General features: G+C 46.1%; 1 protein-coding gene across 8 annotated transcripts in view; it reads right to left on the bottom strand.

The window, feature by feature from the left end:
• si:ch73-63e15.2 (protein strawberry notch homolog 2) overlaps positions 1 to 12500 on the bottom strand; it is a 52009-nt gene that overhangs the window by 6812 nt on the left and 32697 nt on the right. For all 8 annotated transcript variants that reach the window (XM_034531501.1, XM_034531504.1, XM_034531500.1 and 5 more), the window contains 23 exons: positions 12150 to 12341; positions 11031 to 11117; positions 10213 to 10318; positions 9934 to 10094; positions 9682 to 9815; positions 9069 to 9159; positions 8776 to 8919; positions 8575 to 8692; positions 8362 to 8467; positions 8098 to 8251; positions 7830 to 8006; positions 7536 to 7633; positions 6439 to 6521; positions 6106 to 6288; positions 5699 to 5820; positions 5395 to 5526; positions 5118 to 5253; positions 4695 to 4807; positions 3571 to 3642; positions 3303 to 3411; positions 3135 to 3206; positions 1818 to 1961; positions 1538 to 1632 (listed from right to left, as the gene is read on the bottom strand). In XM_034531501.1, coding sequence (XP_034387392.1) covers positions 1538 to 1632; positions 1818 to 1961; positions 3135 to 3206; positions 3303 to 3411; positions 3571 to 3642; positions 4695 to 4807; positions 5118 to 5253; positions 5395 to 5526; positions 5699 to 5820; positions 6106 to 6288; positions 6439 to 6521; positions 7536 to 7633; positions 7830 to 8006; positions 8098 to 8251; positions 8362 to 8467; positions 8575 to 8692; positions 8776 to 8919; positions 9069 to 9159; positions 9682 to 9815; positions 9934 to 10094; positions 10213 to 10318; positions 11031 to 11117; positions 12150 to 12341 — 2829 coding nt within the window. The remainder of the gene's footprint in view (positions 1 to 1537; positions 1633 to 1817; positions 1962 to 3134; positions 3207 to 3302; positions 3412 to 3570; positions 3643 to 4694; positions 4808 to 5117; positions 5254 to 5394; positions 5527 to 5698; positions 5821 to 6105; positions 6289 to 6438; positions 6522 to 7535; positions 7634 to 7829; positions 8007 to 8097; positions 8252 to 8361; positions 8468 to 8574; positions 8693 to 8775; positions 8920 to 9068; positions 9160 to 9681; positions 9816 to 9933; positions 10095 to 10212; positions 10319 to 11030; positions 11118 to 12149; positions 12342 to 12500) is intronic.

The following is a 12500-nucleotide window of genomic DNA, read 5'->3' as shown; positions in this document are numbered from 1 at the left end:
AGGACCTGCAGGTTCAGGCACACGGGACGAGGGCTGCGTTGGCGGTCTGCAGGTCAAGAGTGCCCCTCCCCCCCCCCACCCCGTTTCATAAAAAAAAACAACACCACAAACCTTTGATTGGTTTACACGTTGGGTGGAAAAGCATGAAATGCAGAGGAGGAAAATTAAATGTAAGAGCGTCTGTCTCCACCGTAAATCATCTGTTTGACGGTTATTTATTTTTTTCGAACTGCCGTAAAACAATCAGAACATCTCTCTCACTCTCTCTGGGGGGGGGGGGGGGGGGGGGGGGGGGCGACAGCACAGAGCTGATCTTTACTCTTAATGTTATGAAAACAAAAAGGAACGCTGTCCCCCGTGTCCTAAAATGACACAGCAGTATTTCCTCGTCTTAAGAATGAAGCGCTGCAGGAGTTGAAGCAGCGGCGCGGTGAGCGTTTGGACCAAATAGCGACCGCAAACCCGACCCCCCCCCCCCCCCTTCCCCCCTCCCCAAAAAAAAGTTCACGAAGGTTTCTGTACTTGAAAAACGGGTTTGTTTATTTAAAACCACAGACGCCAACGCATTCCGCGCACGAACCCGACTCTCTCGCGCTACAGCTGCCGAACCGGTCGCCCCCCCCGAGCTCGGCCGCATTCTGCCGGCTCCCGAAAATGTCAAAACGCAGCCGACGGCTAAAAAGCAGAAGATATCGGTAATTATCCGGTTCCCACCTGCCACCGGTGTCTGCATGACACCGGGCCGCCCCCCCCCCCCCCCAGGGCTAAGCCGGCGTGATAACAGTCTCACCGCTGGCAGAGTGACATCAATCACCGTGAGGTGCAGAAGGAGCTGCACATTCATTCATTGGCATTTGCTGCTTAACCTGTTGAAGATTGCTTAGCGGCCATTAAAACGTTTTTTTTTTTTTTTTTAATTCATTGCTTTGATCTACTGGGAGCCGCCGAGCCCGACTGGATTTAACTGATTTTTTATTATTTGGATTCATGGATATTCATAGAATCCCCTCTGGTTTGTATTTGCTGATCTTTTCTTCACACACACACACACACACACACACACACACACACACACACACACACACACACACACACACACACACACACACACACACACACACACACACACACACACACACACACACACACACACACACACACACACACACACACACACACACACACACACACACACACACACACACACACACACACACACACACACACACACACACACACACACACACACACACACACACACACACACACACACACACACACACACACACACACACACACACACACACACACACACACACACACACACACACACACACACACACACACACACACACACACACACACACACACACACACACACACACACACACACACACACACACACACACACACACACACACACACACACACACACACACACACACACACACACACACACACACACACACACACACACACGTCTTATTTAAAACCAGACGTTGTAAATGTAACTCCAGATCTTAAACCGTGCACTTACCTTATAGAGAACAACCTGTCCGTCCTGAGGATTTCCAACTGTCAGGAAGGTCTCCTGCTTCTCCTCATAGATCTCATCGTTGCCCGGGGCGAGATCTGCCACAGACGCAAGAATAATAACTCTTTTTTAACGACTTAATTACTCATCAAAACAAAAGCGATCCCTCGAGGGGGCCAATCGCATTCTCATTCACGGGCGTGACAGGCGATATTTCTTTAATTAAAACTTATCCTTTTGCGATCGCAAATGAAACGTACAGGTAAACACTCGACCTGCATACCTAGGATTCCCATGTCATATTTGCCCTCCTTCTTGTCCTTCTCGATCAGGTAGTCGAAGTTGTCCGTGAAGTACTGGAACAGGTAGTTCTGCTTGTGGACCTCCAGGCCCAGGATGCGGTTTAAGAACTTGGTGATGCTGCAGTCTGGGGAAGAAGAGAGAGAGAGAGAGACGACGACGACGCAGAACAGTTATTATTATTCTTTTGGCTTTGAAGAGAGCGAAGAAAACGGCTTCAGTTCCCGGTTGTAAAGGGCGGTCTGACGGCAAGATTAAGAGGGGAAAGTAATACAAATGTAGCGTACACTTAAATCGATATTGATGTTTTTAAGTGTCTAAAATGTGTTTTTGTGTGTAAAAATCTGTTTTTATGTGTAAGAAATATGTTTTTATGTGTCTAAATCGTGTTTTGATGTGTCTAAAATATGTTTTTATGTGTAAGAAATGTTCTTATGTGTTTAAAATGTGTTTTTATGTGTCTAAAATATGTTTTTATGTGTAAGAAATATGTTTTTATGTGTCTAAATCGTGTTTTGATGTGTCTAAAATATGTTTTTATGTGTAAGAAATGTTCTTATGTGTTTAAAATGTGTTTTTATGTGTCTAAAATGTGTTTTTATGTGTAAAAATATGTTTTTATGTGTAAGAAATATGTTTTTATGTGTCTAAATCGTGTTTTTATGTGTCTAAAATGTGTTTTTATCTGTCTAAATCGTGTTTTTATGTGTCTAAATCGTGTTTTGATCTGTCTAAAATGTGTTTTTGTGTAAAAATCTGTTTTTATGTGTAAGAAATATGTTTTTATGTGTCTAAATCGTGTTTTGATGCGTCTAAAATATGTTTTTATGTGTAAGAAATGTTCTTATGTGTCTAAATCGTGTTTTTATGTGTCTAAAATGTGTTTTTATGTGTCTAAATCGTGTTTTGATCTGTCTAAAATGTGTTTTTGTGTAAAAATCTGTTTTTATGTGTAAGAAATCTGTTTTTATGTGTCTAAATCATGTTTTGATGTGTCTAAAATATGTTTTTATGTGTAAGAAATGTTCTTATGTGTCTAAATCGTGTTTTTATGTGTCTAAAATGTGTTTTTATGTGTCTAAATCGTGTTTTGGTGTGTCTAAAATGTGTTTCTATGCGTCTAAATCGTGTTTTGATGTGTCTAAATCGTGTTTTTATGTGTAATAAATATGTTTTTTTGTTTCTAAAACCATGTTTTGCTGCTGGCCGAGCCGACCGCCGCGGCCGCGGATAAGCACATCGTACGAGCCCAGCCCAAAACAGCCGAGCTAGCCCTTTAAAGTAAAACCGGTGCTCTTACCTTTCTCAGTGCTGATCCCGAAGCGCGACTCCCTGCAAAAGATGCCCACGTCCATCATTCCAATTTTCATGTCTGCAAATAGAGGGAAAAAACACGAGTTGTTTCTACGGATCGATCGCGGTGACGGAGGCCGACCGAAGCTATAAAAAAAAAAAACCAAAAACACACCTCTGAAGAACAGGGCTTCGCCCACAGGGTAGCCTTTGGGTGGGGGCACCTTGTTCTCTATGTGGCCGAGGATGGCTTTGGTGATCTTATCCAGAGCCTTGGTGCCGTACTGCGAGACAAAAGGGGGACATTGTAATTGTCAATCAAGAAACGGAGAATCCAGCATCTAAAAAAGGGAGAAAACCCTTAAAATAAAATGTTTTAAAAAAAAGCAACGTTTAGACAGTTGACAGGTCAGAATAGTGTTTTTTTTTTTAAACGTGCCCACCTTGTTCTCAAAGTTGTACTTGCTCAGGTCTCTGGACTCCGTGGCTCTTCGGTCTCCGTGGGTTAACGCTCCCTGCAAAGTGGATTAGCGACAGTGTTATTATTCCCATTATTAGGGTTGAGAGCCTAGTACGGTTATGAATCCCCAGTTTTTATTTAATATATACGTCTCATATAAATAGTTGGGGGGGAGGGGGGGGCCTCCGATAGAAATAGACCAGACGGCAACATTCTCGATGTTGAAATAAACGTTTTTGTTTTTTTTTTAGGACACCACAAGACTTTCCAGGACGTTCCACATTTTCCATTTGGTCTCCGTGACTGGAAAAACTGTCCCAACTGATCAACTGAAAAGATATTTCAGTGTTTGACAAGTCGGTTGCCACTTTAAAAAAAAAAATTGCAATGCCGGGTTTACGTAATGTCCCCGCTTCCATACACTTTCAAATAAACTGCGAGGGAGGTGAAGGGAAACTTAGAAGACTTGTTGCAAGCATCTGGCTCCGCCCCCACACAGAAGAGGTCCAAACAGGACGCGCGTGTGTGTGTGTATGTGCGTGTGTGTGTGTGTGTGTGTGTGTGTGTGTGTGTGTGTGTGTGTGTGTGCGACTTCCTGGAAACACCGTCCCCGAAGCTCCTTCCCTTCCTCGCCGTTATTTTTTTGGGCCAAAAGAGCCGTCACGGCGTGTCACGATGAATATAAATGACTGCTTGTGGAAAATAAACCTCGAGTTTATAAATGACCCACCAAAAATCTCTCGGGGGGGATGGTTGGGAAAAAAAATACTTAATTTTAAACGAACCGAGAATAAAAGAGACTCTCGGGGGGCTTCGAGGATACCGAAGAAAAACCCAACAGGAAGGGCAGAGGGTGAGGGCAGGGTGGAGAGGCAAAAAAAAAAAAAAGGGGGGGGGGGGGGGGGGGTTAGAGAGCCAGAGCACAACAATCAATAAACACAAAACAAAGATCCTCTTTGTTTACAGTGGGACGATTCTTCTCACACAAGCGCAACAAGAGGAAAAGGGACTATTTCCCCACAGGACAGGTTTATCTCAGATAAAAGGAAGTCATTGTGGGACAAAATAGAAAGGGCAACACACACACACACACACACTGATATTTACCAGACTCTCTAGTCTTTTAGCCACAATGGAGGCGAAACGTCTCTCCCCGGCCAACTCTGAGATGAGGAAGATGTACTCTGGGGCCGTCACCTGATTGGACCGATGGGTGCGACCTGGTTGAAGACGAGAAAAAAAAAAAAGACAGAATTTATCCATTTTGTGCGGAACATACACACTTGACTTACGGTAATAACATGTAAAATCACCTTTAACGGTCACACGTGGACAGAGCACAGCGCACTAGGAGGCGCTGTAGCACCTCTCTAGCTACCACACACACACACACACACACACACACATCTTGAGACCGACATGTTTGTTACTGTAAACAAACGTGGTAGATGCACTTAGTCCTCGTAGTGCCGCTGCCCCTCCACCCTAGGAGGGGAAACCCTGTTGTGAGATCAGATTTTCCCGACTCACCAAATTGCTGAATGGCCCTGTCTGCGCTCCAAGGCAGCTCCAAGGTCATGTGGACCCGGCGCCGCTGGTTTTTCACTCGCTTGTCCGCCTGCAGGGAAATCCCGGAGCTGGCCGCCTCCGAGATGATGGCCACGAACTGGTGGAGAAAGAGTTCAAGAGTTTTTTTTGGGGGGGGGGGGGGGGGGGGATTATTGGCGGAGATCTTTATTGATCGTTTTGCAAAAGCAGCAGTAAACATTTGTTCATTGAGATACGGAGTAGACGTGTGGGATCTGACCTTCTCTGCGCCCATGAAGCGGTCTTTCTCCTTGATGTTTATGTGGTCGATGGTGAGGTTCTGCTCGGCCCGGGACTCGTAACGAACGCTGCCATCGGGGCGCCGCACCACGCGACCCTTGCGACCGGTCATCTGCAGGAAGAAATATTTCAGCACATTTTGCTCGTAAAAAAAATAAATAAATAACAGGAATGTGAAATTTTGTGGAGAACGTTGTATGAATCCATCCGGCACTATTTAAACTCTTTAGACGCGCATCTGGCTGTCGGGTTTTGCGGGTTCAGCGTCTTTTGAGAGCTCGTACCTCCGAGACTTTATCCGGTCCTCCGAACTTATCGATGAGCTCGTCCAAGGTATTGAGAGGTAGTTCTTTTCCCAGCACGGATATCTTGTTGAGGAGGCCCTGCTTCATCTCCTCTATCCTGGCTGTGAACGGGGAAGCAGAGGGGACATTAACCTCGTGACCCCGATGGGCAAGAGCACGGCGACGTATTGGGAGTCGTCGAACAGTAAGAAAATAAATTAATTACACAGCCGGGGGACGAAGTCCTGAAAGATATAGAGATATATACGCTTCTTTCATGTTTTAGGAACACTAGAATATCATCTACATTTAAAACGTGGAAGGTAGTTTCACCGTCTCGACACACCCAGTAAGGCAAAGACATCTTCCCACAGACAACAAACCAAAAGGAAGAGACGTCTCCCTACCGGTCTGGCAGCTCGTGTGGTTGACAAAGATGACGTCGTCGTTGTCTAGCAGGGAGTCCGGTGAGGAGTTGGAGTCCGTGTCCATGCCGTCCGAGTCACTGCTGCTGTCATCGCTGATGTTGATCACGCCGCCGCTGTCCACGGTGTGCTTCGGGACCTTGTGCTGGCGACCTCGAGGCTTCCCTGATCGGACGGCCGCGACACGATATCGGATTAAGAATCGAGAGGCGCCCTCTTGTGACGTCATTTAAATGAAAAGGCCGAGAAAAATACAGACGCAGATTGCGAGAAAAACAGTGCAAACAAACATGTGAACAACACTCTGTCGCTTACGTTTTCTCTTATTCCCCGGAGCTTTCTCTCTCCTCTGTTTCTCTGAAGGGAAATGCTTCGTTACGAGAGACTGGAATACGCCCCTGAAGGAAAGAGGAAGAGAGAGAAACTTTTATTTTGCCAGTAAAGACAACATTTAGACAGTCGATACAGTCGTGATCAAGTGCCGGCAGACAGACGAACGTTCACAGTCAAGCAAGGTCGGAGCACCTCGGCTCACCTCCACCCCCTCCCCTTCCCGTTTTTCTCACTTTCTAGCCCGCTAATAACCGGAGAGAGAGAGAGAGAGTTTGCTTTTAATTGAGCGTAACTGCACGATCTAAATACTTTATCATCGCTAAACAATGTGTGCGTCGAGTGTGCGCTCTCCTCGTTGGATGAAGCAACACAATGAAATGGAGGAAGTCTCGTGGAGTTCAAGACGCGGTGACAGGGAGGACTTCAGACTGCCGTAACGCAGTGAAAACATGTTGTCGTGTTCGGGAATATCATTTCAGCAACCTCAGGCACATGTAGTTTAAATAATTATCACACGGGCAACAAGTGTGCAAGAGAGTTCTTTGAAAAGGTGGAAGAGCCCTCTCATCCACATGTCAAATGACCTCTTTCACAGCCGTCTGCAGCTGCTCCGACGGTTATTTATGGTAGTTTGATTGATATGTTGGTTTTTTTTGTCACCATCTGCCCTACTCTGCTTCTCTTCGGCCGGTAATCGTTGCCCTCTGCGCCAGATTCTTTTTTAGGTTTATTGCTGATGAACACGAATGGGGGGGGGGGAGGGTTAATGATTTCAGCTTAGATGCGGATGGCCGCCTTCTCGTAAAGTGCTCCCGTATATATAAATCGTAATGTCCTGATTAATGGGAGAAATATCTTTTTATAAATGTTGCCGTACGGAAGAAAATTTGAATTGCGGTGGCGTAATCAAACTCGCCGTTAACCTTAACGTTGATTGAGCGCGCTATATTAACAATCGTATTTTTAAAAAAAATGTCCCTCCGTATCAAAAAAAAGGTTATTAACCAAAACCTATTAACCAATTAAGAAGTAAAAACACAACGACAGAGTAAATATAATTATTATTATTTTTCACTCACTCTGCCGCAGAGACAAATCTGTCGAGCTGCCCGTCGTTCTCGTCCAGGACTTCTCTGGTCCGGGACTCTCCGGTGGACTGCAGCCCGATGACGATGCACTGCGGTGGAGGCGAATCAAACAAAACATCAACAACAAATAGCATCCCAAAAAAACCTCTAATATTGGCAAAACTAAAGCTTTCAAAACAGCAATAATTAGCTCCGTCCTTTTCAGTTCCTGCCGGGTCACTTATCGTGCTCTACATTGTCCGCGCTACATGACTCAGTGTTCACGAGTGTCGTGCTGGTGCTGACCTTTCCGGCCAGCAGCTCTTTCCGGGCCAGCTCCACCAGGCAGCGGACCTTGGCGGCGATGCAGAGGTATTTGAAGAAGCGCTGGTGGGACGACCAGAACTGCCCCCACAGAGACTTCCTGCTCACCAGGCCCAGCTCGTCGGCCGCGCGCATGAACACCTGCAACGCCTCCGCCCACTGGACACAGAACCCAGATTGGTTTAGGCACTTTAAAAAAATCTCTCGACGCACAACACCATGAGCGGGCGCGAATGCAATGGACGCTCACCAGCTTGGCGGCTTTGTTATAGACCAGTTTGAAGTCGCTGTCCAGTCCGATCTCCTCGACGCGGAACGACACCCCCGAGAAGCTCAGCTGCCGGGCGATGTACATGCCGCTCACCTTCATGTCCATGGCGACAATCTCCATGGCGCCGACGCCCCTGTTTACAAACGGCGCGTACATTATTCAACGGGGCAACATCGGGGATCAGGCGGCCGTGAAAACAGCACGCGTTTGAGGTAAATTCGGGCAACGCGGCGCCCTACGAACCTCTTCTCGATGGCGTGCAGGAAGTCTTCAAAGGCCCGGAAGGGCGTGCCCTCACCCCAGATTCCCAGGCGGCTCATGTAGATCATGTTCTTTGGCTCAGAGGCACCTGAGGCAGAGGAGAGAAGGAAGAAAATATATATATATATGTTGGAAAATCCTCGCTTGAATTGCATTACGCGTCTCGAGTGTGGGTGTATTTGTGCGCCGGCCTACCTGTGGCACTGGCGTACACCACTCTGGCCCGCGGCAGCTTGTTTTGCAGGTCGAGCACGGCCTTGCCCATCTTTGTAGAAGTGGCATTCTTGGCTTTGTGGCATTCGTCAAAAATAATCTGGTGGGGGGGAGAAGGTCAAGGGCAAACAACGCAGACACGGACAACAATTTGTGTTCGAGCTCGTCGGCGTGAAAGGATACAACTCCGTCGAAGTCCGGCTTGCACCAGTCCAGGATCTGTTTGATTCTGGTCCGGTGCTGCCCTCCCGCCTGGCTCTCTCCAATCAGCGCAGAGTAAGTCGCGAACAGGACTCCTTCTGAGGTAGCTGTGTCTCCATACTTAATCTACGACAACAAGTCAAAAACGTTCAAAAGCATATTGGTGAGATACGCATGAGCCACGCGGTCGAAAACACGGCTTGTTTTCTTTCCTGCTCGGATGCACACAAACTCATTCGCTCTGCTCGTGACGCCGACTCCACACCCGGACTCACCTTGTTTAAGGCATGCACGGGGATATTCAGTGCATCTATGTCTTTGAGATCTCTCTCTGCATCAAATTTCAGGTCATTGGATATGCTGAACCTGGGGGGCAGGAGCAGGATAAGGGTTAGTCAGGAACTCAGCCGGCTCCTGCAGACTCGCCTCGACACGCTCAATACCCCCCCACCCCCCGGCATGATACTGGATGCAAAACACACACACGTATGAATACATCACTGCAACCTAATGAACTGTTGTTAGAGGGCTGCGGAGGAAAATGCTTACAATTTTTTTACTTTAAAACAATTACATCACGACTCGGAAACAATCTAATCCTACAAAATGGTAGAATACTATTTTTTGTAACAGTTACGGTCAACTTTATCTTCACTTCCCCGTCTCCTCTGTGTTCCACGTGTGTGTGTGTGTGTGTGTGTGTGTGAGAGAAGAGAACCACACATAGAGAAAATACAGAGTTTAAACATTATGAATAAACATTTTTAAAAAAGCTACACAGCATTTTAATGTAGATTTAAATCCGAATCCGAAGCCTCGAGCTGTTCGGTGCAGCCCTGGGTTGTTATTTTAGGCTTCGGATCCTCCAAAGTTGTAAATCTCTCTCACCACAGTGCTTTCTTCCTTCCCTTAAGGTAGTTCTCCAGTATGATCCCTGCCACCGTGCGACCCTTCCCGACCCCCGCCCCGTCTCCGATCAGGAAGCCGGCCCTCTGGTTGTTCTGAAGGATGACCTCGTGTTGCTGAGGGCGCACAAAAGAGCAAATTCATGAACAGCGATTCCCAGGGTAATCGAAAAAAAAAAAAAAAACATTAATCATTCATAGTTACAAAAATAATAAGTGCTTTGTGTGTGTGTACCTGGCAGGCGTAGATGATGGCCTCCAGCTGCAGAGCGGACAGCAGGCCACAGTTGACCGTCGGCTCAGGGATGGACAGGGTGTATGTGATGTCAGGAGGAGGGACACTGGATAGCGTGTTGGTCTCCACCACTATGTCAGGATGAGAAATTCCTATAGTGGCTGTATAAGAAGAACAAAAAGAGCAGTTTAAAAAAAAAGGGAACATTTGACATGATAGTCGTGCCGTGTTAAGGAGGGGGAAAAAAACTGGATGTTGACATTCAGTCTGGCGGCCTACATTTGGAAGGTCTGTACTCGGCATATGTGTCTACATGTCCCAGTTCCTCTGTCTCCTCTTCTTCGGCATCCTCTTCCTCCTCGGTGGGCGTCTGGGTTCTCTGAGGCTGCGGAGCACCAGAGAGACTTCATTCAGAATGCGTTCATTAATTAACGAAGAGAGCGTTTCAGCCGAGGTGAGGACGAGTTAGGCAAAGAGACTGTAGCTGAAAGTCAAGACGCAAGGTATGCGGTTAGTAAAAAAAAAGAAAAAGAAAGAAGGTTAGCGCAGCACATGGAGAGAGACAGTTAACCAGCGAAACAACCAATGCAATTGAAAAGGTGCGTTAAACAAACCCAGCAGCAGAATGAATGAATGAAACGCGTTTTTAAGCGTGGACAAAAGAGTGCTTTACATATTCAGGCAACGTCACAATTATTATTATTAATATCTGAGAAACTGGAAATGCAAAAAATAGTTCCCTGTCTCTATTCTATTTTAAACATTCTTTTTTTTTTTTTTTTTTTTAAAAGCAATGCAGTGTGTGGAATAATCCGTTCTCTCCGCGTACAAAGCGACGTGCAACACGCAGCAACGCTTTCATCACCTGTGGTTACACAGACGTGAGCGTGAGCCTTCTACCTTCATGCGCCGCACTCACAGTCTCAGATTAGTCAAGTTGCCGTGTGTTAAAAAAAAAAAAAAACACAAATGGAAGCCTCCGCAGCAGAAACATTGCGTAAAAAAAAAAACTGGAAAAAGAGTTTTGCATTGCGGAGAACCGGGCGTCTAGTTAGTCGCTTCTTTTTACGTCAGATTGGAGAGGTGGGTGTGGCTACCTGGAATCCTCCTAAAGGTGGCGTGCTGATAATAGCAGTTATATCATCCAAACTGGCCAAGCCATGAAACCTGCTGGTGCCATTCAGCTGTCAACAAAACATAAAAAATGAAGAAATACAAAACACAAATGAAAACAGTGACAAAATGTATATGAGAGAAAAGAGGAACACACAAAAATAACACCAAAAAAAAAAAATCACTGTATGTGTGAGAGTATATATATATATATATATATATATGTGTGAATGAGAGCGTGTGGGCACTTCATGGATGTCTGATGGCTCAGCACTCAAAAACAAAATGCAATTTGTTGTCTGGCGGTGAAAAGCAAACGCCAACAACAACAAAAGGCAGATGCGGCCACGCGCGCGTGTGTGTGTGTGTGTGTGTGTGTGTGTGTGTGTGTGTGTGTCTGGGAAAACATAATGGATGAAATGAGGGCAGAATGAAAAAAGGCTTTCAGACGGGCCAGAAGAAAAATGAATGTTCTCCGATTCGTATCAAAAAGATATCCGTCGACCGTCTAATTCAAAGAGGACTCAACGCGGGGCGCTCTTCTCAGATCAATGGGCTCCTCTGTCAGGACAGTCCATTAGAAAATCAACGGTTATTAGTGTTTACAGATACTATTTTGGCTTTACTTATGCAATAAGAATATAAAAGAGTCGGTGTGTGTGAACCCCGATCGACGCAGCGTGAGGTTTTATATCAAAACGTGCCAGTTTTGGATGAAAAATAGGGAATGAATTAAATATAGAGAAGAAGCCTGCATGAAAACCACATGAGTGCATCTTTATGGTATTAGTAATTGTAATAGTTGGAAGTGTCAAGAGAGTTGTTTTTATGTCTTAATAGTAAAAACAGATGGGGGGAAAAAAAACAAAAAACATGGACATTTAATTACGGCGATACAAATTGGGTTAAATCCATTCCGCTAAAAAAATAAATCGCTTATTCAACCGCGGTCGTAAATATTAATAAAAGAACACAATTGTTTTCATGTGTGTAGATTTGAAACGAAGGCGGAGCGCAGATGCCGCTGGCCCTAATGTTTACAGAGCAGGGGGGGGGGGGGTCCGAGTGTGTGTGTGTGTGTGTGTGTGTGTGTGCGTGCTGACCTCTAGCTGGCTCTGTGCTGGTGTGTTGGTGGTGGTGGTGGCGGTGGTGCTAGTGTTGACGTCCCAGAGGGTGGGCACCGTGTTCAGGTTGTCCGGGCTGATGAAGGGCTGCGCGTCGGCGTACTCCGACAGCGAGTCGGCCGGAGAGGAGAACAGAGAGTTCGTGGAGAGGTCATCGATGCAGGACAGGTCCTGAGAAGAGAGGAGGAGGCACACGAGAAGAGAGGAGGTGTTAAGATTCATACAGAGTTTAATATTAATGTTGTGAAAGCCCCACAAGCAATTCCTCCACCCTTCAAGCGTCATGTAGTAGACACAACACACAGGTAACGCAGAACAACAACAAAAAGG

Source organism: Cyclopterus lumpus, chromosome 4 (genome assembly GCF_009769545.1).
Source record: "Cyclopterus lumpus isolate fCycLum1 chromosome 4, fCycLum1.pri, whole genome shotgun sequence".
Lineage (NCBI taxonomy): Eukaryota > Metazoa > Chordata > Actinopteri > Perciformes > Cyclopteridae > Cyclopterus > Cyclopterus lumpus.
Note: the sequence above shows the minus strand (reverse complement) of the source record. Positions and strands in the feature narration are given on the sequence as shown.